Source organism: Neofelis nebulosa, chromosome 11 (assembly GCF_028018385.1).
Source record: "Neofelis nebulosa isolate mNeoNeb1 chromosome 11, mNeoNeb1.pri, whole genome shotgun sequence".
Classification (NCBI taxonomy): domain Eukaryota; kingdom Metazoa; phylum Chordata; class Mammalia; order Carnivora; family Felidae; genus Neofelis; species Neofelis nebulosa.
Window position 1 is genome coordinate 2,522,002 of NC_080792.1, and position 23,231 is coordinate 2,545,232.

The 23,231-nt window shown below is 55.6% G+C and overlaps 2 protein-coding genes across 8 annotated transcripts in view; both read left to right on the forward strand.

Annotated features, from left to right (window-relative positions):
• Positions 1-23,231, forward strand: part of MBP (myelin basic protein) — a 116,440-nt gene that overhangs the window by 50,397 nt on the left and 42,812 nt on the right. For 2 of the 7 annotated variants that reach the window (XM_058691779.1, XM_058691778.1), the window contains exon 3: positions 30-117. The exons of the other annotated variants lie outside the window; for them this stretch is intronic. In XM_058691779.1, coding sequence (XP_058547762.1) covers positions 30-117 — 88 coding nt within the window. The remainder of the gene's footprint in view (positions 1-29; positions 118-23,231) is intronic. 7 annotated transcript variants of the gene reach the window in all.
• Positions 13,373-22,448, forward strand: LOC131489878 (uncharacterized). Its single transcript, XM_058691782.1, has 2 exons — positions 13,373-17,510; positions 17,603-22,448. Exons 1-2 carry the CDS (start codon positions 16,833-16,835, stop codon positions 17,957-17,959), a joined length of 1,035 nt encoding a protein of 344 aa, XP_058547765.1. The 5' UTR covers positions 13,373-16,832; the 3' UTR covers positions 17,960-22,448.

Consider the following 23,231-nt stretch of genomic DNA (forward strand, 5'->3'; position numbering starts at 1 on the left):
GGGTGTTGTCTGTTTTGTTTTGTTCCCAGGATGCAGACACGAGCACAGGAGAATCTAGCAAGAGGAGGAACCCCCACTACCTTTCCCGGGAGGCCTCGGAAGACAGTGACGTGTTCGGTAGGTGACACGGAACTTGTAGACGTGGCTTCGTGTGACATCTTTGTGCACGTGCACTCATTGAGGGATGGTTTTAATTTTATTGTTACATGAGTAATCCATGGCTCTGTTCTCAGTATTAAAACTGCAGACCCCCTAGAAACGTGGAGGTAACTCCCCTTCATTAGCCACCTGCTGTCTCTTCTCCCCAACAACGTGACCGCCCCGGGGGCCCGTCCCCTTCGGGTTCTTGTGTTGTGTGCCTGTCTGTACACAGAGGCCAGAGACTTCCCACGTGTATCCTCACTATACTATATTTCTCTCATCATCTGTTTGACCAATTGGGGGTGGAAAACCTAACGGTGCCGGTGAAAAATATCTAACAGGGAAGTGAAACGGTCCCAAAGCCCAGATAGTTCAACCACAAGGAATGACTCAGGAGGCGTTGGAAAATAACTGTTTTCTATAAAAGTGTACATTTTGTGGAGCCCAGCTGACACACGTCGCCGTTATATACGTTGTTCATTTCCATTTCTGTGCCCACCCCCCGCCCTGAGAATAAACGAGTTCTCATCTGATTTTACATGGAAAAAACTCCCCTTTCCCATGTGACCACGATGCTCAGTGATGCCCCCAAGGTCACACGGCCAAGCAGATCTGTCCACACGCCTTACTGAGTTCTCTTCTCCAAGAATTCCCAAAGAGGAGGGGACAAGGGGGCAGCAGAGGACCGGCCAGGACCCTGAGGGCACAGGGTAGAGAGGAGGAGAGGAGAGCGGTTTTCTGGCTACAGAAGTAAGCCCCCCCTGCACCTGCACATCATGGCGCTCCCGGCCGACAGCCGACAGCCTCTCGCCACGTTCCCTGGCCTGGCCGCTGCTTACTGACGGAAAGGGCTTCTTTGTCATTTGATTCTCGGGCAGGAAAAGCCACCCCAATTTTTTTGTTCCTGATTTGCTTGTTCTTTTTCAAAAATCCCTTCTGTTCCTGTGATCCTGCCCTGAGTAAGCGCTCGTAATTACACAAGTCCCACTGCCCATTTCCTCGGGGTCTTAAACTGTAATGAAAACCAGCACAACCCGGAGGCTCAGGGACGGAAAAACCAGGAAGATTCGTTTAACGGAAACCAGTCAGATACTGCCACGGGAATCAATACCCACCTGGTTGTACGTGTTGCACGTCGATTTTCACGGGAATTGGGCAGAGGGGTATAGTCCGCTGCCTTCCAGGTGGGGTCTCCAGGCCTTAGAGGCAGCTCTCGAGGCGAGGCGCCCCCCACAGGTGTTCTGAATGCAGAGGGAAGGCAGTCTGCAGATTTGAAGGGAATGTCCGAGCGTCGATGATTTCGAGAATAAGTCCATCTCTGAACCTCTAACATAAAGGTTTCTCTCGACTCTCTCTCTCCTCCTGTATTCCAACTGCATATGTATATACACACGTAAAAGAAAATGACAAAATAAAAATGTCCAAATTTAAGCTTTCTATATGATAAGAATACCTTTTGGAATGATTTGGCTAAGCTTACTTGTTTTTATTTTTTAAAGTTTATTTACTTATTTTTGAGAGAGACAGAGTGGTGGGGGGAGGGGCAGAGAGAGGGAGGGAGAGACAGAATTCCAAGCAGGCTCCACGCTGTCAGCACAGAACCCAACATGGGGCTCGAAACCACGAACTGTGAGATCATCACCTGAGCCAACACCAAGAGTCGGACACTCAACTGAGCCACCCAGGCGCCCCGAAGCTTACTTGTCTTTAAAGCAACCACCACCTTCCTCATTGTTCCCCCGGTTGTTTTCAGAACAGTGGTTCTGAAACCACTTTGGACAGTGGTCCCAGAGGGACGGTTTGGACCGTGGTCCCAGAGAGACACTTTGGACAATGGCTGCCTACAGTTGATGGTGAAAACCAGCAGAGATGCTGCCGTTTCAGTCATGTGACAAACTTAGATTTGTCTCCCGGTGGGAAGAATACTGACACGGGCCCCCTCCGCCTCTTGTGTTTACCGTGACTTCTGGGGCCTAGAGCCCTGGAGACGCTTACGGATGTGGGGTCGACAGCCACCCTCACGTGGTCAGGAAGCAGCTCCCGAATCATCACCTCGGCACGTGCGGCTCACACTGGACCCAGGCTGAGTCATCGCAGAGGGAAGCGCGAGGAGCCTGCCCTCCGACCTTGAGTAAGGACGGCCCAGGGGCCTCCTGGCTCCCACTGTTCTGTGCTCAGCAAGCCTGAAGACGCAGACAAGGCGGCCCCGCAAAGCGGCTGGGCCCCTGCTTTTGACTTACGAGAGTCTCCCACCCGTAACCCGTCCTAGCGCTTTCCTGAAATGCAAAGGAACCCCAGGCTAGAGGGGCAGAGTGACAGGGAAAAGAGAAGCAAACGTGATCTTGGCTCCCGGTCTTGACTGTATAATCTCAGGAAATACATATGAGAACTCATTCTAAATTGCAAAGTGTCCGGGGCACCCGGAAAGCGTCCGACTTCGGCTCAGGTCATGATCTCACGGTTTGTGAGTTCAAGCCCCGCCTCAGGCTCTGTGCTGACAGCTCAGAGCCTGGAACCTCTTCAGAGTCTGTGTCTCCCTCTCTCTCTCTGCCCCTCCCCCACTTGCTCACGTGTGCTCTCTCTCTCTCTCTGTCTCAAAAATAAACAAACATTAAAAAAAATTTTAAATGAATTACAAAGTGTTGTACAAATGTCACTCCAAATGAAATCGGCAGCCCTCTCCCACTTTTCTTGACTGGGAAGTAGGGTAAAAAGTACAGAAGTTTCCCAAGTACGATAAAAAGCCATGCTTTCGCGATGCCCTGTGAGCCCTGAGTCAGTGGCACCCGTTTAGCAGTAATCTCCAGGCTCCTAACGATCGTGTTGTCCGCCTGTCAGAAGAATGGTCCTTATCCCTTACCTGACACGCTCCTGCAGGATGTACTCGAGGTCTCTGTGAATGTCAGGACAAAAGACTGTCGTGCCGCGGCCGGTAGGAGCCCCGCATGGAGGACGGGACTAGAGGGGCCAAGAGAGGTCTGCGCTGACCGTGGTGCAGGTGCCCTAAGCTGCCGGCCTGCACGCCACACACTCAGAATCACCAAGGGCACAGTTAGCCCCCACTTCTGGGAAGGCCACGGCTGGTCATCTACACGGTGATGCACCAAAGATTTGTATTGACTTTTCCATTTCAAGGGAAAATCCGAATGAAAGATTGCTGTTGACCTAAGTAAATAACTCATCAGAGCACATGTATAAATCCCTTTCTGTAGTGTTTTTTTATGACAGTGTGTGGTTATACTTCAGGACTGTTTGCCTAGTTACCCGAAGAGGAAGGAAACACGGTAGCCTAGGGAACCCTGTGTTGTCTGAGCTTTGGGGAACCAGGTTGTTTTGTGGTAGGCCAGGTTTTGAGCTTTTTTTGAACCACACACCCACACGCGTCATCCGTGGTCCTTGTCATCTGAAGCCCAGCCAGCAAGGAACACGTACCTCCACCCCTCCCTCCAGAGTTCACCAGCCCCAGGACTGAAACACGGGCTGGAACGATGCAGTTGCCACGAGCAGACGCCTTGGGTCTCCCTCAGTTATAGTGACAAAGGAGCAAAATCCCCAAAAGAGGGCACCCCTGCTCTTTCCAGACAACCGTGGTTCCTTCTGGACGCCACCCACATCTCAAAAGTCCAAGCGGAAGCGATGCGGCCCCGGCACGTCAGGGAGATTCGGGCGCACCTGCGCCGCGTGTCGGGGTCCCGAGAACATCGCCTGCAGGACCCCTCGCGTGGCTGAGTGCGGACCCCTGTGCAGATCCACCAGCACCTTGGTGCTTAAATGATGGAGATACAGTGAGCCGTGTTTAAGGCGAAGCCAAAGAGTAGTCCTACTAGAAACACTGAAGTGTATACACATATCTGAAGTACAGATACGTGTGTGTGTGTTTGTGTATCTTCATGCCACAAAGCTTGAGTTGGCTCACGCACCAGGAAACAATACAACATAAAAAGCGCAGAGTGGAGGTCGACTAAAGTAAGACCATGGGTCTGCCCTACAGCAGTTGCTCAAAGCTGGACTTCTCATTGAACCCGGAGATTCCCAGATGCCAAATGGAAAGTGAGATGCAGTCCGTTTGTTTTTTTTTTTAATTTCTCCCATTAACGTGGGAGGAAATGCAGCCGCACCACCTGTTAGCTGTGCAATCTCTGCCCGTGTGCTCATCTTGTGTCTTGGTTCCCCCCCGGGCAGGCAGGAGGGACAGCAGACGTACCCGTAGCTTAGGAACCAGCTAGGGAATGTGCACGTGTCTGACGCTCCCGTCTCCCACCGGGACCGTCAGCCCCACCGGCAGAACCAAGGCTCCTTGCCTTCCTCAAAGGATGCGCAGCTCTGTTGAGCCAGCTGTGAGAATTTCCCTCCTGTTTAAGTTGTTGTCTCAGATAACCCTGCGGTCGTCAGCAACCCTGGGGTTCTTGTCCGGCGAACGCACTGGTTAGTTGCACAGGCAAATTGAAATAAACTGGGTAACGAGCTTCCTCGTGCCCGGGCGCTGGGTGTGATGCACGCGTCCTCCTGGTGACCTCGCCTTGTGGGTCTCACGCATGGCCCCCTCACATGCCTCGAGGGACCCAGGCGGGGTGGGGGTGTCCCTCCTGGTGGGAAGTGTCCATAAGAGCAGGACCAGGAGGAGCAACGCTGTGCCGCAGACAGAAAGATACGTTCCCTGAGTGCTTTCACGTAGCCTTAAAACAATCGTTGCTTTTTGTGGTTTCCAAGGCCTTTCCATGAGCAAAGCTCTTTGAGATGCTTTGTCGAGGAATCTTTGCGTTGAATCGATCCTGACTCGTAGATTAAGCTACAAAACTAGTAGGTTGTAGTCCTTACTGATAGAGGGTTGTCAGCTCAGTAATAGCTCTGTGCCTTCCTGGGAACCCCTCGTTAACTGTCTGTCTGGGGAGGTCCTCGGTGCCCTCCGAGAACGGCTGTTGCACCACCCACTCTTGGAACGCCGGCTGCTGGCTTTTGTTGCCACCTGTGGCTCGATGGCTGCCTGAGCCCTCTTACTCGTATGCGCACCAGGGACAGAATCCGTCCTGAGTGTGTCTTTGGGGGCAGATATAAACCGTAGAGTCAAAACCACGAGCCGAGAACTTGAAGGAACATTGGAAATCGTCTTGTCTGACCCCTCGTTGTAGAGACGAGGGCCTGACTGCCAGGACGGTTAGAGGCTCAAAGGCCACAAGGACAAGACTGTGGCTCCTGGCCCTGCTCTGAGCCCCACGGAGGGCACAATGGCTTAGCCCCGGGGGGCCCGGGGAGAACAGAGGCCGCTTCCGTTTCTATTTGACGGATACGTCAAAAACAGTGAGACAACGTAATACGTATTAGTCTGTGCGTTTCAGTGACTGTGATGGTACTTGTGCGTCTTGGACCCATGGACACCTGTGAAGATTTGCTGCGTCCTGGCAGCTCCCAGGCCGCCCCTTGCCCCCCCCTCCCCAGCAAAGTCAATTCCCCGCTCCCCGAGCTTACCTATTTCCAGCCACGATGCCCTCCGGGGGGTGGGGAGTGGGGCAGAGCGCAGAGGCACCCGCAGTGACTGTGGGCGCTCAGGCCCCCTGGGACGTCTGCTTCTACTCGCCAGCCCCCAGCACCAGCTGCTGGACACATGGCTTGGCCACGTATCTAGGACTCTGGCCCGCAGACCTCTGGGCAGGACTGGCAACCTCAGGCGCCTGCTGACTCCCTAACGGCCGAGCCCTGGGCTGTCGTGACGAGTCCAGGGCGTCCAAGAGGAGCCACGCTGGGTGGAGCTCACCAGGGAGGACCGCCACCCAGCGTCTCCACCAGGGTGCAGCTGCCCCCGAGTGTCTGGCCTCCCTAACGAAATCCATCACGCCTTCGAGAGTCGGTATGCCGTGTGACCCTTGGGTGGGCAGTGTTTACACGTAGGTGCGTGGAGGTGTGTGCGCTGTCTTCCCGGAGACAGGGACGCCTGAGGAAGGTAGTGGGCGAGCAGGACGGAATGGAGGCCGGTGCCTGGTGACCACGCACCGGTTCTGGCTGGACTCTGGGCCTCCCTGTCCTCTGCCGCTCGGACAGCAGTGTGGCCGGTGCACCTCTGCCCACAGCGCCGGGCTCTAATGCCCCCGGGACCCTGGCAGGCTTGTCTAGCTCCCGCCTGTCCATCACTGCGGTCCAAGCCACCGTTGGCACTCACCCAGGTGGTTCTGGGAGCCCCACCTGGCTCCTGCTTCTGGCCAGGCCCCGCCCTCACGCCCCTCCCTGTTCAGAGCCCGCCACCCTCCTCACAGTCTGTGGCTCCCAGTGGGCCCGGAGGCCTCCGACTGCACCTCCTGCACGGCCCTGCCTCCCTCACCCACCTGCTCTGCTCCTGAGCGCAGGGCCTTTGCACAGGCTGTGCCCTCCCTCTGTGACCTCCTTCCCCAGACATCTGGAAGCAAGCTTCCCACCTTCCAGTCTGCACCCCCATGTCCCCTGCAGAGCAAAGACTCCTCTGACCCGCCTACTGAGAAGACAGCTGCATTGGCACGGGTGGGCTATGCCAGCCCACCCTGCAGACACCAAAATCTCAGAGCTCCGTGACACGGCTTTACTGTGTCACAGCCCGGCAAGGTCAGGCAGCTGTCCTCTCAGCAGCGACTCAGAGGCCCCGGCTGCTTCCCCTGGGGCCTGGGGAGCCGGGGGTGGCTAATCGTCAGGGAGCCGGGGTTCATCCCTTCCGCCGACACTCCCCAGGCCAGAAGCAGTCACGCGGCCCCGGCACACAAGCCCGTCCCGTGGCCCCGTCTGGCCGGGACAGGGGGACACTGCCCCCTGCTGTCTGGGGTTGGGCTCACCATGCCCGCGTGTGTTGTCGGCCTCCCCGCCACCTGTGGAAGGTGAGTCCATGTGGCGGACGCAGGCTCGCGGAGGGCCAGCCCCGTGTGGCTGAGTCCTCACCTGGCGATAACGCGGTGATCCGAGGGACACTGCCCCAGCCCGCTGCCCCCTCTTCCGCAAACTGCTGTGTTCCAAGATCCAGGCCACCCGGACTGCCCATCCTCAACCTGAGCTTTCCCCTAGCGAGAAGCTCGCCTCATGTGCATAAGCGTCGGACGTCAGAACACGCGTGTGCATGTGTGCACGCGTGTTATGCATCAGAACATGCATGCGCATGCGTGTGTGCATAAGCGCCGCACGTCAACACGCGTGTGCGTGTGCATGCGCATTGGCCACTTGCATGCACACTCGTGTGCACACATGTGCTTCACTGACAACGTTATCTCTGAAACTCGGGGAGTGGCTTTGGTCCTTTGAAACTGGCAGATGCCAAGACTGCCTTCATCCCAGTGTTTTCGTGAGGACGGGGTCCACAGACGTGGTTTGTAGTTTTGGGGCTTGCTGGCCAACCTGTTCCGTAGAAATTCCGCATGATGGTGAAACCCTGGCCACGCGGCCCCTGTGGGGAGGGGCTGCCCCCAGCTGAGCAGCTCGGTCCCACCTTCTGGTGCACCCTGCATGGCACGCCGCCCCGAGGATGCCCCCGGTGACAGCAAGGAGCCCCTGCAGACAAGGGTGTGGGGCACCGAGCGGGGCATCTCCTCACGGTCATGGCACGCCCTGCTGTCCTCGCCACTGACCTGCCCCAGCAGAGGCCAGTGTTGGCGGCTTCTTCACGGCCTTCTACGTTGGGAGACAGAACCCGTGTTTCACCTTCTAAAGAGAGCTGAGGAAGGTTTCTCCAAAGCAGGCCCGGGCTAGCACACGTTCCCAACACCTCCCCCAGCGTCTCCGCTGGTGAGGTCAGGTGAGGAGGGAGGGGGTACTGGGTCCAGAAGGAGGCTGGGAGGTGGCCGCGAGCATCGCAAGGTCCAAGCCCAGGCCACGCTGCACCCGTGGAGGCTCACTGCAGAAGGAACGACTCTCGGGAGCACCACAAGCTTGCTGGGCGTCCGGAGTCACAGAGGCCTGATGGTGGCTGCCCTGTGCACTTGCCCCCACTGGCGTGGCCTTCGCCATAAAATGGGCGGCTAAGAGTCACTCGAGGCCATCAGAGCCACAATAGGACAACTGAAAGACTTCCAGAACAAAGAGGGAACACAGACCTTACAAAGGCACAAATAGCATCTGTGATGGGCTGTGGCCAGTGGACAGCACCGTGTCCCAGCCTGAGACCCGGGGACTCAGAATCCTCCGGGCCTCTGTCTATGGATCCCTTCATCTGACCCGCTGCTGTGCTCGTGGGTCTCAGGCCCCCAGTTTGAAAGCACCCGCGTGTGGCTCCCCCAGTAAAAGTTACGTTTCTCGCTTCCTCCGCACACCCAGCCCGGACTCACTCGCAGGGTGAACTCAGGAGCTGCCATGCGGCTGTGGACTGTGTCCTCCTGACGCCTCGGCCGCAAGGAACACGTCCAGGGGCCGGGGACCAGCCCGCGGGCAGAGCAGTGCTCACACCCTCTCTGCCCGCCACGGTTCGGGAGGGGGCCCTACCCTGTGGTGCTCTCCTCCTGCCGCGGGAGGGACCTGCGTGTTTCTATAGTGAATCCTCTCGGGGGTGAGCCTGCCCGCATCCTCACTTCTGCCGAGAGCGTTACCCTGGATGGTTTTTAACTGAAGGAAGGAAGTCTTTAAAGGAAAGTAAAACACCATGCTACGTTCCAGTTTGGTGGCACCGCGGGCCGGACACGGGGCCTCGCAGCTGTCCTTCCCCAGCACACCGACTGACCCCTCTCCTGTCCACACCACTGGCGACTGAGTCGTGCTCTGACTGGTTCTGCCCTCGGAGCTGTGATGTGTCACTTCCTAGGAAGCTGTCCGTGGTCCTTACGCCTCCCTGTCCCTCCTGCACGCGCGGGCCCAGTGGCCACAGCCTCCTAGCTCACAGCAACTGACGGGTGAAAGTCGGGTCCTTGCTTCACCCAGACTTCCTGCTGTGTGGAATGTCACCAGGCTCCAGATCCAAAGAAACAGTCCCACGTCTGTGTGGTAGGGGACAGCTGTGATGATGGTGACAGGCGGGCTTCTAATCTAGACGATGAACACAGCACAGTGCCAGCAAATTTGATGTTATCGTTCGGGGGGTCAGAGGTGGCTGGAGATGCCCGCGTTCGGGGGGTCAGAGGCGGCTGGAGACACATCATGTCGCCAGCAGGTGAAATCCAGGTAAACGGATGCAGTTCGTGCACATTCTAACCGGAATGTTTCATTAGGTAGACTTTGTGTATCCGGGCCGTTTTTATTTCAGGACTTTGCAGATTATATAAAATGTGTACAGGAAGGGACCCCTACCTTCCTCCCTGTCTCTCTAATACCGGGGGGGGGGGGGTCTTACCTCTGCCTCTAGCTGAAACTTTTGTATTTCAGTGACTTCAAAAAATGATGTCTTACTGTTCAGTTTCTTTTTCTCGGAGTCTTTCTTAAGAACCAAAGACACCATGAGCACGTGTTGTAACCGGTGGTCCCGTAACCGGAATGTGACCCTTCGTCACTATGGCGTGCCACACGTGGAGGGACGAGGGGATGGGGCACTTGCCTCCAGATGGTAACGCTCTGTAAGGTCCTCGCAACGCTCGCTCCTCGGATTCCGGGTCATCTCGGGGCCTCAGGACAAGATTTGTCCATCATTCTGCCGGCCTGTGCGGCACCTGCCACAGCGGACTGGAATCTGTGCTCACGCTCTCCCATGCGTGTGCTGACATGCTCACACTCGCCCACGTGTGCAGAGACACACTCACCCTTACATGTCCTCGCACACGTGCACAGACACGCACTCACACGTGCATGGACACACGTGCTCACCCTCACACACACAGTAAGGGGTCTCCCGTGACCCCAAGCTGGGTCAGAGGCCCGAGGGTGGAGGTGCGCCTGTCTGCAGGCACGGGGGCAGCCGTGTGGACCGCGAGGCTCTGCGCCCAAGGAGCGAGCGCCGCTCCAGCTGTGCGGTGGAGTGTGCTGACAGAGGGCTTCCTGGGGGCCTCCCTGTAGGCGGTGGCTTGCCTGGATGGATGACTAAAGGGCTTCAGTAGGATCAGGAAGCCTGTGCTCTCAGGGCTGCTTCACAGAGCACAGTAGTCGCTGGGGCTGTTTTTCTTGGGAACAGAGGGGCAGGATGTTTATCCCGCAGGACTTGGGGGGTCCCTTGGGCATTTCCCTCCTGAGCAGCGGGTTGTGGTTCCGGCTTTTCCAGTACGTAGGAATCAGCCTCATCCTTCAGGGGATGCTGTCTGGTCCCCTGAGCCATTCTTGCTCTCACTGTCATTCCAACTGAGTTAGAGAAATAAAGGCCTGAGATCCTGTGGGGGTGGGGAGCCAGCTGGGGGGGAGGGGGCCACAGGAGGACAAAGAGAAAGTGTGGACACCTTGGCCCTCGGGCAGGGCGGGAGCCCCAGGGGCTGAGATGTCAGGATCACGGTCGTGTCTTCTGCACACGCCCCTTGGATTCCAGGAAATGTTCTTTCCAAGTTTGCGTGTCCGGGACGATCGGCGGCGGGCTGGTGCGCTCGGAGATGTGCCTTAGAAGTATTGCACAAACCGGTATGAATCCTTCAAAGGCTGTCGCTTCTAAGCCATTCACAGAACTTGCGCTCGTCAGTGGCCACGCGGTGTGTGTAGAGCTGGGGCCCCGTCATCGAGTGCACAGTGACTCGGTAGCTGGCAGCCGGCTCCCACAAAGCTCACGAAGGGGGAAATACATAGTTTGACATTTAAAGTATAAATAGAACGCATCTTCGCGTTTCAGAACCCTAGTTTATCTTCGAAAACGGTAACAGACTATGTGAGTCTTCAAGTCCTTATTTTTGCAACCATGTCTGTCCTCGGCCAGATCCACGAGCCAGAAGGGGAGGGCTCACTGCCAGATCGTCCCGATGAGTCAGCAGCTCCCAGGTTTCCAGACACTTCCGTGGAGCCGCGGTGCTCCGGGGACATACAGCTTCTCGGAGTCAAGAGAGGACAAGAATGTGGGAATAGAATTGCTCGCGGAAAACGTGTGGCTTCTGTCATCGCTGCCGTCACCGGGTTCAGGGCCTCGGCGGTGACAACGTCCGCACTCCGAGAAACCTGAAAGGGCGCCTGTGCCTGTGGCTGCAGGGGTGGGCTTCCCGCGGGGAGTCGAGGGTCATCAGGGGGCACGCAGTGGTGAGCACGTAGCATACCTGCGTGTGAGCAGAGACCGTGGTCGGTAGGGGCGGGGCTGGACAGCAGCGCTCCCCCTTCCCTGCACACCTGAGGCCTGGCTTCCCGAAGTGAGGATGTTCAAACCACCGGGCATCACGTCCAGGTCCCCCTGGAGCTCCCCACGTGGCTTGGACCCTACACTTGCAGGAACTTCAAAGACAGAAAATAGAGCAATGTTTTCTTTGCTCAGATTTAAACGGGGGCTGGGCTACGACGCTCTCACCACACGGCCCATATCGCCTAGTGCATCCCGCGAAGGTTGTCTTCTTATTGGAAATAGGAATCACTTGTCCCACTGATCTTTATCGTGGGACGATATCGTGGGGCTTTCGCCCCAGGCCGCGTCTGAGTGCAGGGGTACAGCACTGAACGAAACAGCCGGGACCCTGCCCGCCTGGAGATTGCTTTTGAATGGGGTTCAAATCCCGCCTCTTGCTTAATAAGTGCGTGTTTTCTGTTTTGACCTTGTTGGGCCTCGCTGTTGACATCGGTAAAACAGAGCCTATAATAGCAGCAATTTGGGGGGAGCGAAGTCAGTAACGGGCCTAATACATCGACCTCGTAAGGACGACATTTACTTTTCCTACCTTCCCCTCCCGTATGGGCCATCCTGGCGCCTCTTTGTTCCACAGCCACCTTCTCAGCCGGGGGTCCGGTCCCTGCCTGTGTCATCCTCAGGGGACAGCACTCCTGCAAGCTAAGGGTACTAGCCATTGGGACCACTTCTCGTCTGCTTCTTGTTGAGTGCGTGAGCCCCGGGAGAGGATTTGAGCAGGAGTGTGCTTCCCAGTGGAGACAAAGCCAGAGAGACACCTGTTACACTGAGATCTTTGATTCTCAGCCCACAGCATCCTTCGTACCGGCCTGGCGGTCCTGTGCGGAGGCCACAATACGGAAGATCGTTACATTTCTATCTCTGCAGTGGTTTTCAGTAATCCTGTGATTGTAAGTTTTGCTCAGAATCTGCTCCTGACAAGTAATAGATCTACTTATTTTATTGCATAGATACATCACCATCAGTGCGCTCGCCGGCATTAGGAATTAAATACTCAACATGGTTTGGCTTCTTTCCATTGCGTGGAAAATCTGAACGCGTCCCCTTTTTTGTTCTGGTGTCTCTTCTGTTTTGTTGAAAAGTTGTAGTAAAGCAACGCGAGTGAAGTGACCTCCGTCATTGCTTTCATTGTTCGCGGCTTTATTGAGATGCGATTTCTAGCCCATCGAGTTCACGGAGATGGGCAGTGCTCACCATCACCGAATCCAGAAGCTTCTTGTCCCAGAGATCTCACGCACCGATGGCGGTTCTCCGCCCTCTCTGCCACCTCCAGTCCCCGAACCGCTAAGCCACGTTCTGTCTGTGGATCTGCACACTTCTGTCATTTCGCTCAGCGCTTTGCAGGTCTGTCCACGTGGCGGGGTGTCTCGGGCTTCGCTCCTTGGGGACGCCCCCTGTGCTGTCGGTCCCGTCCCGGCTGGTGGGTGTGTGGGCTGTCTCTTCATCCTGCCTAGTGTGAGCCCCGCTGCTGTTTACGGCCTCGGTGGTTAGAGGTGTTTGCTGGCTCGGGCGGACGCCTGCCCGCCGTGGCTTTATTTTGTTTGCACGCTGAGCTCCAGAGGGCAGGCTGTCTGCCTCTGCTTCCCTGTGGATGTCTGCCATTTGCATTTGGGTGTTTGTCGAACACCGTCCACCGCCCCCTGGAAAAGTGCATTTTCGTGTCTGATTCGCTCCATCCATGAAGATGTCCGGTGCGCAGGCAGCGCAGGGATGGAGAGACCCTAGATATTTCTTCTCTAGCCTCCGTGAACTGTTGCGGTCATTGGGTGATCACTTTCCAATGTAACTTCTCTAAGCCGACACTTCCCTGGACTAAAAGCCCACCGCTCACACCTTCCAAGATGGGCGCCTCTTCCTGCACCCAAGGAACGGGATGTGGAGTGAGCAGGGGGAGGTGGTGGGAGGAGAGGAGGTGATGGGAGCAGGGGGAGGCGGTGGGAGCAGGGGGAGGTGGTTGGGAGCAGGGGGGAGGTGTTGCGAGCAGGGGGGAGGTGTTGCGAGCAAGGGGAGGTGTTGCGAGCAGGGGGGGAGGTGTTGCGAGCAGGGGGGAGGTGTTGCGAGCAGGGGGGAGGCGGTGCGAGCAGGGGGAGGCGGTGTGAGCAGGGAGAGGCGGTGTGAGATCCCGGCTCTGCCCGTTCAGGTGTGAGTGGCATCTGTGAAAACGGTATTTTAGGCAGATGTGGATGGCTCAGCTTTGACGTGTTCTGCCTTTGTTGTCCCTCAACTCTGGGACCTCGTGGAAGCAGAGGGAGAACGTAGCCCCCTCACGTGACAGCGCGACCATTGCTCAGTCCGTTACAAGACGCGGGATATTCATGCAGATCAAAAGCTTCGCGTCCTGTAAACCACTTTCTGGTGAGGACTTTTCATGCACTGCATTTGAACTTGTGTGGACATACAGGCCGAGGTGACTCTGCAACCCACCCTGCCGTGCTGTGAGGGACACTGGCCTTGGGTGATGACAGCGAGCAGTGACACCCGCTCAGTGCCCGGGGGCCTGCACAGCCACCTGGCAGGTTACATCACACAGCTGTGTCTCAGATACTCAGGGACCAGGAACCGGACCCCAGAATTCACCCAAGACTGGTGGAAATGAGCACACTGTCCCTGTGATCAAAAGTTTGAATGTCACGTTTGGTTCAAGGGGACTGATTCCCCGTAGAGAACTTTGTAAACACACACCCACGTAAGAGCATAGATACGAGCTTACTTCCGTGCGGTGGAAACGCTGACTTTCTGCTTACAATTTCCTTTCGGAATTACCAACCTAGTCAAGGTTCATGGAACAAAACATGAGAGTAGATTATCATAAGCACCCCCGTGGCTAATTTAGGATTTTCATACATAAATCTTCAGAAGTACTTAGGGGAGTTTTGCTGTTTCTTCAGTTGGACACCCTGTGGCATCGGATGGTATCTGACGATAGGATCGTGATAAACGGTCTTGAGATGGTTTCCAGAAAAGAAAATAAACCAAAACGAAAAGTGTATTCGTGTGCCCTTCACTGAAACAACATATATCTAAGAAGAGTTAGAGCAGCAGGTGAGCTGAAGAGGGCTCACCTGAGGCCGTCTGTGTAAATGGTATCTTGGAATGTCTTTTTCTCCCCGTGTGTCTGGCCGGACATCGCTGTTTCTTAATCTGAATAACCACGTCTCGTTGCCTGAGTTTTTTAAAGCATTCCCCTGAACGTTTCTTAACCTGAAGAGTTTTCAAGTTATTTTTATCCTTCAACACTAGCAGCAGCTAACACGGGCTGGTACCAGGCTGGCACCGTGTCGGCACTTTCTCGGTGCTGGACGCTGCTTGTGAAAAGCAGACATTGTTGAAGAACCCCCGTCTCCGCGGTGCCAGACATTTGACGGCATTGTTCCTTGGCTCCCAGGGACAGAAAGTGCTGCTGAACAGATCTGCAACTGTCCCCAAGAAGAGACCTAAAAATAACTCTCTCATTTACTAAAATGTAAATGTATCGATTATTTGTTGACACTGGGAGCCGTGGGCGATGCCGTCCTGTTTCTGACCCGTCCTGGGTAAGGCGTGACCAAAGTATTCTCTGAATACTTACGAAGTAGCATTAATGTTTCGAGGTGCGACGGTCAAGCTTGAAATTGTTTCAGCTGAGAGAAGGGAGGCCGGTCAAAACAGTTAAGTCACGGACCCCTGTTTCCTCTTCGTCTGGTCACAGCACACGCCCCCCGTAAGGCGGTCTGGTGCCAGTGTCCGATCTTCTCGGAAGACCAAGGACACAGTTTCTGGAACCTGTGTCTTTGGCTGAAAGCATGAGAAAGCTTGCCACTTTCCGTGCACCTGCTCTCTGCTCCCTTCAATCCGGAACACCCGCAGCTATGCAGTCAGCAAGCAAAAGTTCCAAAAAGATCTCAGAGGCTGTAGACGCTGGCACCTCTTTCCATTTCGTCGTGAATGGTGCTTCTTCACGTCCACACTGGAGAGCTCCAAGTTTGACTTCTGTTGTGCTGTGATTCGTAGGAATGGCTCAGCTTTTACCTGGTTTCAAATAGATAAACTCCACTGCAGTCCTCACTTCCGTTTTCTACAGGCCTTTATCGGTAATTTTTCCAAAATAAGCAGTCGTGTGTCATCTGATGAGTTAGCGAACAAACTTCAGAATTGTAAAGGAGGGAAGGGGCGCCTGGGGGCCTCAGTCGGTTAAGCGTCTGACTCTTAATTTCAGCTTAGGTTGTGATCATGGGATCCCATGGGATCATGGGATTTCAGCTCAGGTCATGGGATCGAGCCCTGTGTCGGGTTCCAAGCTGAGCGAGGAGCCTATTTAAGATTCTCTGTCTCCTTCTCTGCCCTCCTCTCTCTCTCTCTCTCTCCCCCCCTCTCTTTCTCTCTAAATTAAAATTTAAAGAATTTTTAAGATAATGAATCATAAAATAATCATCATTAATTTTACTCATTACGTGAAAACCAAATGCATTTTTATCACCACCTTATGGGTCAAGCCACAACACTTCCACAGCGCAAGGAACACCTTCCCATGCGTCCTGGCACTGAGTGCAAAAAAAGAGTTACGTAGATTCTTGGACTCTGGGGCTCACAGTTTGCTGACTTCTCCTGAAGTTGTGTGATGTGTAACTGTCCGTTTTGTATCCTATGGAGGCCGCATGGCTAATTAGTCCTGTTCTTAGAGCTGAAAATTAGATTATAGATGACAGGGGTCAATAAGCTTTCTCTGTAAAGGGGCAGGCAGTAAATGTTTTAGGCCAGATGGTCCGTTTGGTGCTTACTCAACTCTGTTTTTGGAGCATGGAAGCGAACACAGATGCTTTTGTCAGTAAATGAGCAAGGCTGCGTTCCAATAAAACTTTATTTATGGACACCGACATTTGAATTTTATATACTTTCCATGTGTCATGAAATACTATTTTTTTCCTTCTAAACTATTTAAGAAAGTAACAAAAAAAAATTGTCGGCTTGCAAGCTGTACAAGAAAGGAGACGGGCCAGATTTGGCCGTGGGTGTAGTTTGCAGACAACTTTTGCGTCACTGATGATGCAAATGGCCTGCTAACCAGTAAAGTCGTGATGATTTCTGCTCAGTTCAGAATAGGAATGAAGCACTGTGCCTATAGCCAGTCAGAACATTTCCTGTGCTTGAAAAACAGTCCACGAAGTAACTGACGAAGGATTCCTTCATTAAGCAAGTGCTGTATGCACACACGTGCTGGTGTGCGTGTGTCCGTGCACACAGCCGCACAGATGTCGTGTGCATGCATGCACCCATGCATGGCAGCACTCCCAGGCCCTTCCAGGCCTTTCTGGGCCCTGTGGAGGTGGGACTACAGGGAGACTGAACAGAGGCGTCACACATCCGGGACAGTATGTCCGTCTAATTCCCAGGACACGTTACGAAGCAGCGTGAAAAACCACACGATATGGTAGCAGAAAGCTCGGGTTGGCATTTCTCCTCGCTGGGTGCTGGCGGGTAAGACCGCCCAAGCATGACTGCGTCACGTGTAAAATTGGGGCGGTGACGTACGTTCTTTGTGGAGATGTGTCCGAGCGTCTGTAACCCCCAGGTCCCCTCGTGCCGGTTCTTAGAGAGGCCACTGCCACGCTTCGGAGCTGTTGGTTCCGAACCTGCCCTCCGTGCTGTGACGTGTTTTCAGGCTCTTGTCCTTTCAGCTGCTGCTGTTCCCGTTTCCTTTCATCTAAGATTTCTGACTCCAGCTCTTAATTCCCATGCGGATCGATTAATCCTTCAGCGGATCGATCTATTGGGTGATTCACTGAAAGGCCTCCTGCCAGTGCTAACTGGCCTAAATTATTGGCCCTGGTACGGACCGAAGCCCTCGTGCGCGGGGAGGGTTTTTAAACGTTTAATTTGCTCGCCGTCTTCCGGAGGGATTATCGATCACCTTACTACTCCCTGCTGTGGCTTCGAATTTGTGTGGAAATACCCTCCAAGTGCAACAGTGTTTTATTTCAGAATCGTGTCTTTCTGTAATTGGTTCACATGCCCTGACTCAGGGGGTCAGTTGGATGGACCCCCCCCCCCCGTCCCCCTGCACCCTGCCTGGGGCCACGTCCCCTCTGTCACCAGCGCGTGCTCTGTGCCTGCCCTCACCAAGCATCAGCGTGGCTCCCGGAACCTGATGTGCACGGAGCAACCTCCCCCCACCGCCGAGAGGCCGTCCACCCCTCAGGGAACAGACGCTCCCCCGGTGAAGGTGAGGAACCTCCCCACAGTCACAGAGCCGGTCAGTGCAGCCTCCCCCCAGAGGGTCTGTTCTTTACTAATTTCTGCGTCCCTCCTGGAGAGCCCACCGGCATCCGCTCCCCCATCCCGTTCACTGACCTTCAGCCAGGACTGTTGGGAGCAGCCCTCCAGCGGTCTCTCTGTGCCTCTGGCCAGTCTCTCCAGAAGCTGGACACACTCCTGACAACAGGGCATCACGGGAGAAGGATATCCGAGTGCTTGGTCAGCCAGTGCTCGGAAACAGGAGGCCTGATGTGGAGCGAGCCTCCCTGGTCTGTCAGTTTGTCCCAAGAGATGACGTCCCTATTCTGCCCGCTGGATCAGCAGGCAGTCAGATGGACGGGAGGGTGCGGGCTGCTCGGGACCCGAGGGCAGGCCAGGCAGAGGGCAGGGGTCGGCTGCCAGAGCCGGATGGCCTGAGCCTCCTCCTGGGACCCAGGGAGAGCGTTTGGAAGTAGGGAAAGAAAGCTGGAAGGAAGATGGTCGCACAGGCCCCAAGGTCAGCGAGGCCTGCAGGACAGACAGCTTCCGCCCGAGAAGGTGGCGTCCTCCGACGGGAGAGGGGCCCCCGTGGGTTCCTGAGGGTGCCCGAGAATGCACGTACACAGGGGCCTGAGCGGAGGGTGGGCGCTGGGAGGGCGTGGGAGACCGGAAGGAGCCGGTAGAGCCGGTGTGGCCCGGATCGGTTCTCCAGGCACCCCCACACTAGGAAGGGAAACAGACCTGTGTTCAAGTCACAGCATTGGCTTTCCAGCAAAAGTCCTTTAGCGGCATGGTGGCGTCAACGTGACCCGGCACACCTAGTCTCCCCAGCACACGCGTGCCCATGCACACACACGCACGCACACATGTACACTCGTGCACACGCTCGCGTGCATGCACATGCACGTGTACACATGTGCACACATGTTGCATTTACAGGCACACGAGCACATATACGCATGCACACGTCTACATGTGCACATAACACACACATGCGCGTATGTGCATGCACACACATACACACATGCATACTGTTACATGCACACATGCACACACATGCACACATACATATGCTTACATGTACACATATGTGCATGTACTTACATGTGTGCACAAATGCACAGGCATGCACACATGTACACTCACACGGTCACATGTATGTACACGTATGTATACGCGTGTGTGCACTAACATGCACACATGTGCGTATACACATACACGCGTGTACACATACATGTGCACACAGCGCACACTTGCACATATATGCATGCGCACACATCCACACCCATGCACACATGCATACTCTTACGTGCACGCATGCACTTACATGTACACATATGTGTGCATGCACTTAACATGCACACACTCACATGTGTGCACAAATGCACAGGCATGCACACACATGCATGCACACACACAAGAGGAGCAGAGGAATCAGGAGCAGCAGAAAGGCACTGTCACCAAGCTCCGCACAATGCACACACCATTACAGGTGTTGCGTGTCCCTCCCTGCCCTCCATCTTCTCCCAGCAGGTGACTGTCTTTCCCACAGTCCTACAGAGAGGAAGTCTGAGGCAGCGCCCAGATGGTACCTGCTCCAAAGGCTCCTTACAGTAGGAAGTCACCTCCCCTCCAACCTTCTTTGACCGCTGCACACGGCACTGGGAGACTCTGACAGCACAGGGGCCCCCCTGCCCCCCTGCAGTCGTCCTGCCACGTGGCCTCTGAGAAGAGACCCCTCCTCTGCTTTTGCAGCATTTTCTTCCCTTCTTAATAGTCACTGTGGCGGGGGCTGCATGCAGACTCAGTCTCGTTCCTGGTGCACGATGGCCACCGCCAGCAAAGGCCATGCACTTGGCTTTCCTGCTTTGGCCTGATGTGTACCTGCTCCCCCCAACACCGCCCCCATGGGTGCCCCTCACACACATTTGCTGTAAATGCGTGAGCATACACGCAGGGGGGTCAAGGTGTGGGGCGTGTGTTTGAGCTTTCCTCTGTGGTACTTCTTCTCCCACAAAGGAAGCAAGCACCTGTTCACATCTCCTGGCCCCCGAGGAGGACTGGGAGCAGGGGGTGGGGGGCCTGACTGCCCCGAGCCAGGACGAGGGCTCCTTAACTTGTTGACGTGCCCCGGAAAGGGCTCCCGGCCCCCGAGAGACCCTGAGCCGCCCCTGGATCTCCATCTCAAGCCTGTGCCGAGTTGGCCGTCTTGAGGGTGCGCTGGGCAGCCTGGGGTGGCCCCGTGGCTGGTGGGGAAGGTGGCAGCCTGAGCTCTGGGCGTGGAGCGCCTGCCCACGACATTTCCAACCCAGCTACTCTGTGCGGCGTTTCAGGGTGTGATAACGCACATCAGATGACATTGTGATTTTCACACAAGTCAGCCGTGAGGTCACAGACCCGGCTGGGAGATCTCAGACCTGCCCAGGATTGCAACAGGGACAAGGGCTGAATGGGGTCAAAGTGAAGGAAGTGACCTGAGCACAGGTTGGGGCCAGCAGGAAGGGCTCGGACCACGGGCTGCTACTTTGCAGCTGTTGACAGTCGTGACCCAGGGCCAGACGGCTTCTCCCGAGGAAAGGTTACTATCCTGGCTGAAGGCGTCAGCACAGAGCTTGAGTGTGATGCCCGCTGAGCTCTGGAAAGCCACTGTTGAACTTGTGTTTGGGCTAAAGGTAAACCAAGACGGTTTAAAGGTGATGTTTAAGGTGCATGATGCTGTTTTCGTGTTCTGAGGATGTTTCCACTTTTCTTCACTGTTTGCTGCACTGACTGTAGCTCGTCGAAGCCTGGAGTCTTGTTACCTTCTTGTTTGTTTTCTGAGGCCAAATTTTGGGGGAGAAGGAGAAGTACGGAAAGCTGGAAGGGATTGGCCCGGCATTTCCTCCTGCAGTTCCCGTTCATGTATTGAAGTGTTTGCACTTTAAAATCGCTGCAGGAATCTAAGAGCGATGTGTGGGGCCCGCTTCCAGAACGGGCAAATCTGCGTCAACCAGGCTGGCATTGGGACCACAACACAGGTCGGTGTTGAAAGCTCCCCGACGTTCCCTGGGGGAGAGGATGACACCCGTGTTCATGAGTGAGACCCCCCCTGCCCTGAAGGCGGTTCCTCAGTGGTGACACAGGTCCTGGGCCACTCGGGGGAGACTGTGGGGAAGGTGGCACCGACACCCGCCACCTCGGTGGCCCTGGAGCCCAGGGGATGCCTCTAAAGGTGCTCTCACCGCGCCCTGAGATTTCTGTTGACTTGGTTTGGGGGCGGGGCGTCCAGAGGCTCGGACGGAGGGGAGTGTGGCCCGCATTGGGAGTGTACGTGACAGCCTCTCTGGGCGGTCGTGTTGATTCGGTGGATGCCCACCCCTCCGCCCGCCCGAGGCTTCCCGCTCTGCAGGTGCCCCGTGATCAGAATCCCTGTGGAGCTTTCTCAACACGCAGACCGGGGCCCGCCCGGTTTCTGGTCAGCAGGCCTGGCACAAGCCAGAGAATCTGCACTTCTGGCAAGTTCCCAGGCGATGCCGACGCTGCCTGGAAGCTGTCCTGTCCCCCCCTCCCCCCCTCCCCACCCCCAGAGCTTTGCCATAAGCCGTGCTGATTCTTATCCCCTAAACTCCCGGATCTGCACTTTGCTCCAGCCCCCAAACGCTGACCCCAGCCCAGGCCTCCATCATCCCTGGCCTGGTTGACCCCTCAACCTCTCTGCTGTTCCCTGGCTCTGGCTTTTTTCCTCAGTGGAACCAGGAGGGCTTTCTGAAAACATACCTCTGGTTATGTTGTGTCCCAGTTGAAAAGGCCTTTCTGTGGCATCTCATGCTCATAGAATTAAGAACAAAGCACATTACGTGACCTTCAACACCCAGCGCGCCCACACTCGGCCTGCTGGGACCACGTTCCCCTCCGTGTCCGGGCCCCTTTCCATCTCCAGCCCTGGTGTCTGGCTGACCCTTTCTCACCCCAGGCCACAGGGAAGCTAAGTTTCTCCGACCCCCAGGCCCTCCCACTGACGAGATTCTTTCGTGTAAAGCCCGTGTATTTATCTGTGAGGTTGTCCTATGAATTCCCGTCTCCTAATCTGCGAGCGCACGGGGACAGGAGCCCGGTTTCATTCGCCTCCGTCTGCTCCCCCAGCACACAGCAGACACAGATGCGTTTTCTGTTGCTGCATAACCAGTCACCACACTCTCAGCAGCTGAAAACACAACTTGTCTGTGAGGTGCTGGGTTCTCTGCCCAGCACCACCCAGGGTGACGTCAAGGGGTCAACCAGCTCGGACCCTTATCTGGAGGCCCGGGGGGATATCTGGCTTCAGGTTCATGCAGGTTGTTGGCAGAATCCAGTTCTGTGTGGTAGTTGGGATGAGATCCCCATTTCTTTGTTGGCTGTCTTCTGAGGTCGCCCTCAGCTCCTAGCGGCCAATCTCTGGACCCTGCACATGGACCCTGTGTCTCTAAAGCCAGAGACGGTGCTTTCCACCTTTCGTTGCTTGATCGAGAGTCTCTCTAACCTCTGCCTCCACTGCCAGCTGAAGAAAACTCTCTGCCTTCAAAAGGCTCCTGTGGTTGGAGTAAACGGTCCCAGATAATCTCCCTTTTTCCATGTGACATAATATAATCACAAGGGATGCCTCATCATGTTTATAAGTTTTTTAGGATTATATAAGGGTGAGAATTATTGGGGGCAGTTCGAATTCTGCTAAACGTAGGAATGAAATGAGTATTGGGGGGGGGATGTATACATGGATGGCTGGACAGATGGGTGGGTAATTGGATGGGTAGATGGATGGATGGCTGGTGGATGGGTGAGTGATTGGGTGGGTGGATGGGTACATGGGTAGGTGGATGGGTAGTGGGTGGATGGATAGATAGATGGATGGATGGGTGGGTAGGTAGATGGATGGATGGGTGGATGGGTGGATGGGTGGATGGGTGGGTGGGTGGGTGGATGGGTGGGTGGGTGGGTGGATGGGTGGATGGGTGGGTAGGTGGATGGGTGGTGGGTGGATGGATAGATGGATGGATGGGTGGGTAGGTAGATGGATGGATGGATGGATGGATGGATGGGTGGATGGGTGGGTGGATGGGTGGATGGATGGGTGGGTAGGTGGATGGGTGGTGGGTGGATGGATAGATGGATGGATGGATGGGTGGGTGGATGGATGGATGGATGGATGGGTGGGTGGATGGGTGGATGGAGGGATGGGTGGATGGATGGGTGGATGGATGGTGGATGGGTGGATGGATTGTGGATGGGTGGTGGATGGATGAGTAGATGGATGGCAGATGGGTGGTGGGTGGACGGTGGATGGATGGATGGATGGATGGGTGGGTGGATGGGTGGATGGATGGGTGGATGGATGGATGGGTGGGTGGGTGGATGGATGGATGGGTGGATGGGTGGATGAGTGGGTGGATGGATGGATGGGTGGGTGGGTGGATGGATGGATGGGTGGATGGGTGGATGAGTGGGTGGATGGATAGATGGGTGGATGGGTAGGTGGATGGGTGGATGGATAGATGGGTGGATGGATGGGTGGGTAGGTAGATGGATGGATGGGTGGATGGTTGGATGGGTGGATGGATGGGTGGATGGGTGGTGGGTGGATGGATGGGTGGGTGGATGGACGGATGGATGGATGGGTGGATGGATGGATGGATGGATGGGTGGATGGGTGGGTGGATGGGTGGATGGGTGGGTAGGTGGATGGGTGGTGGGTGGA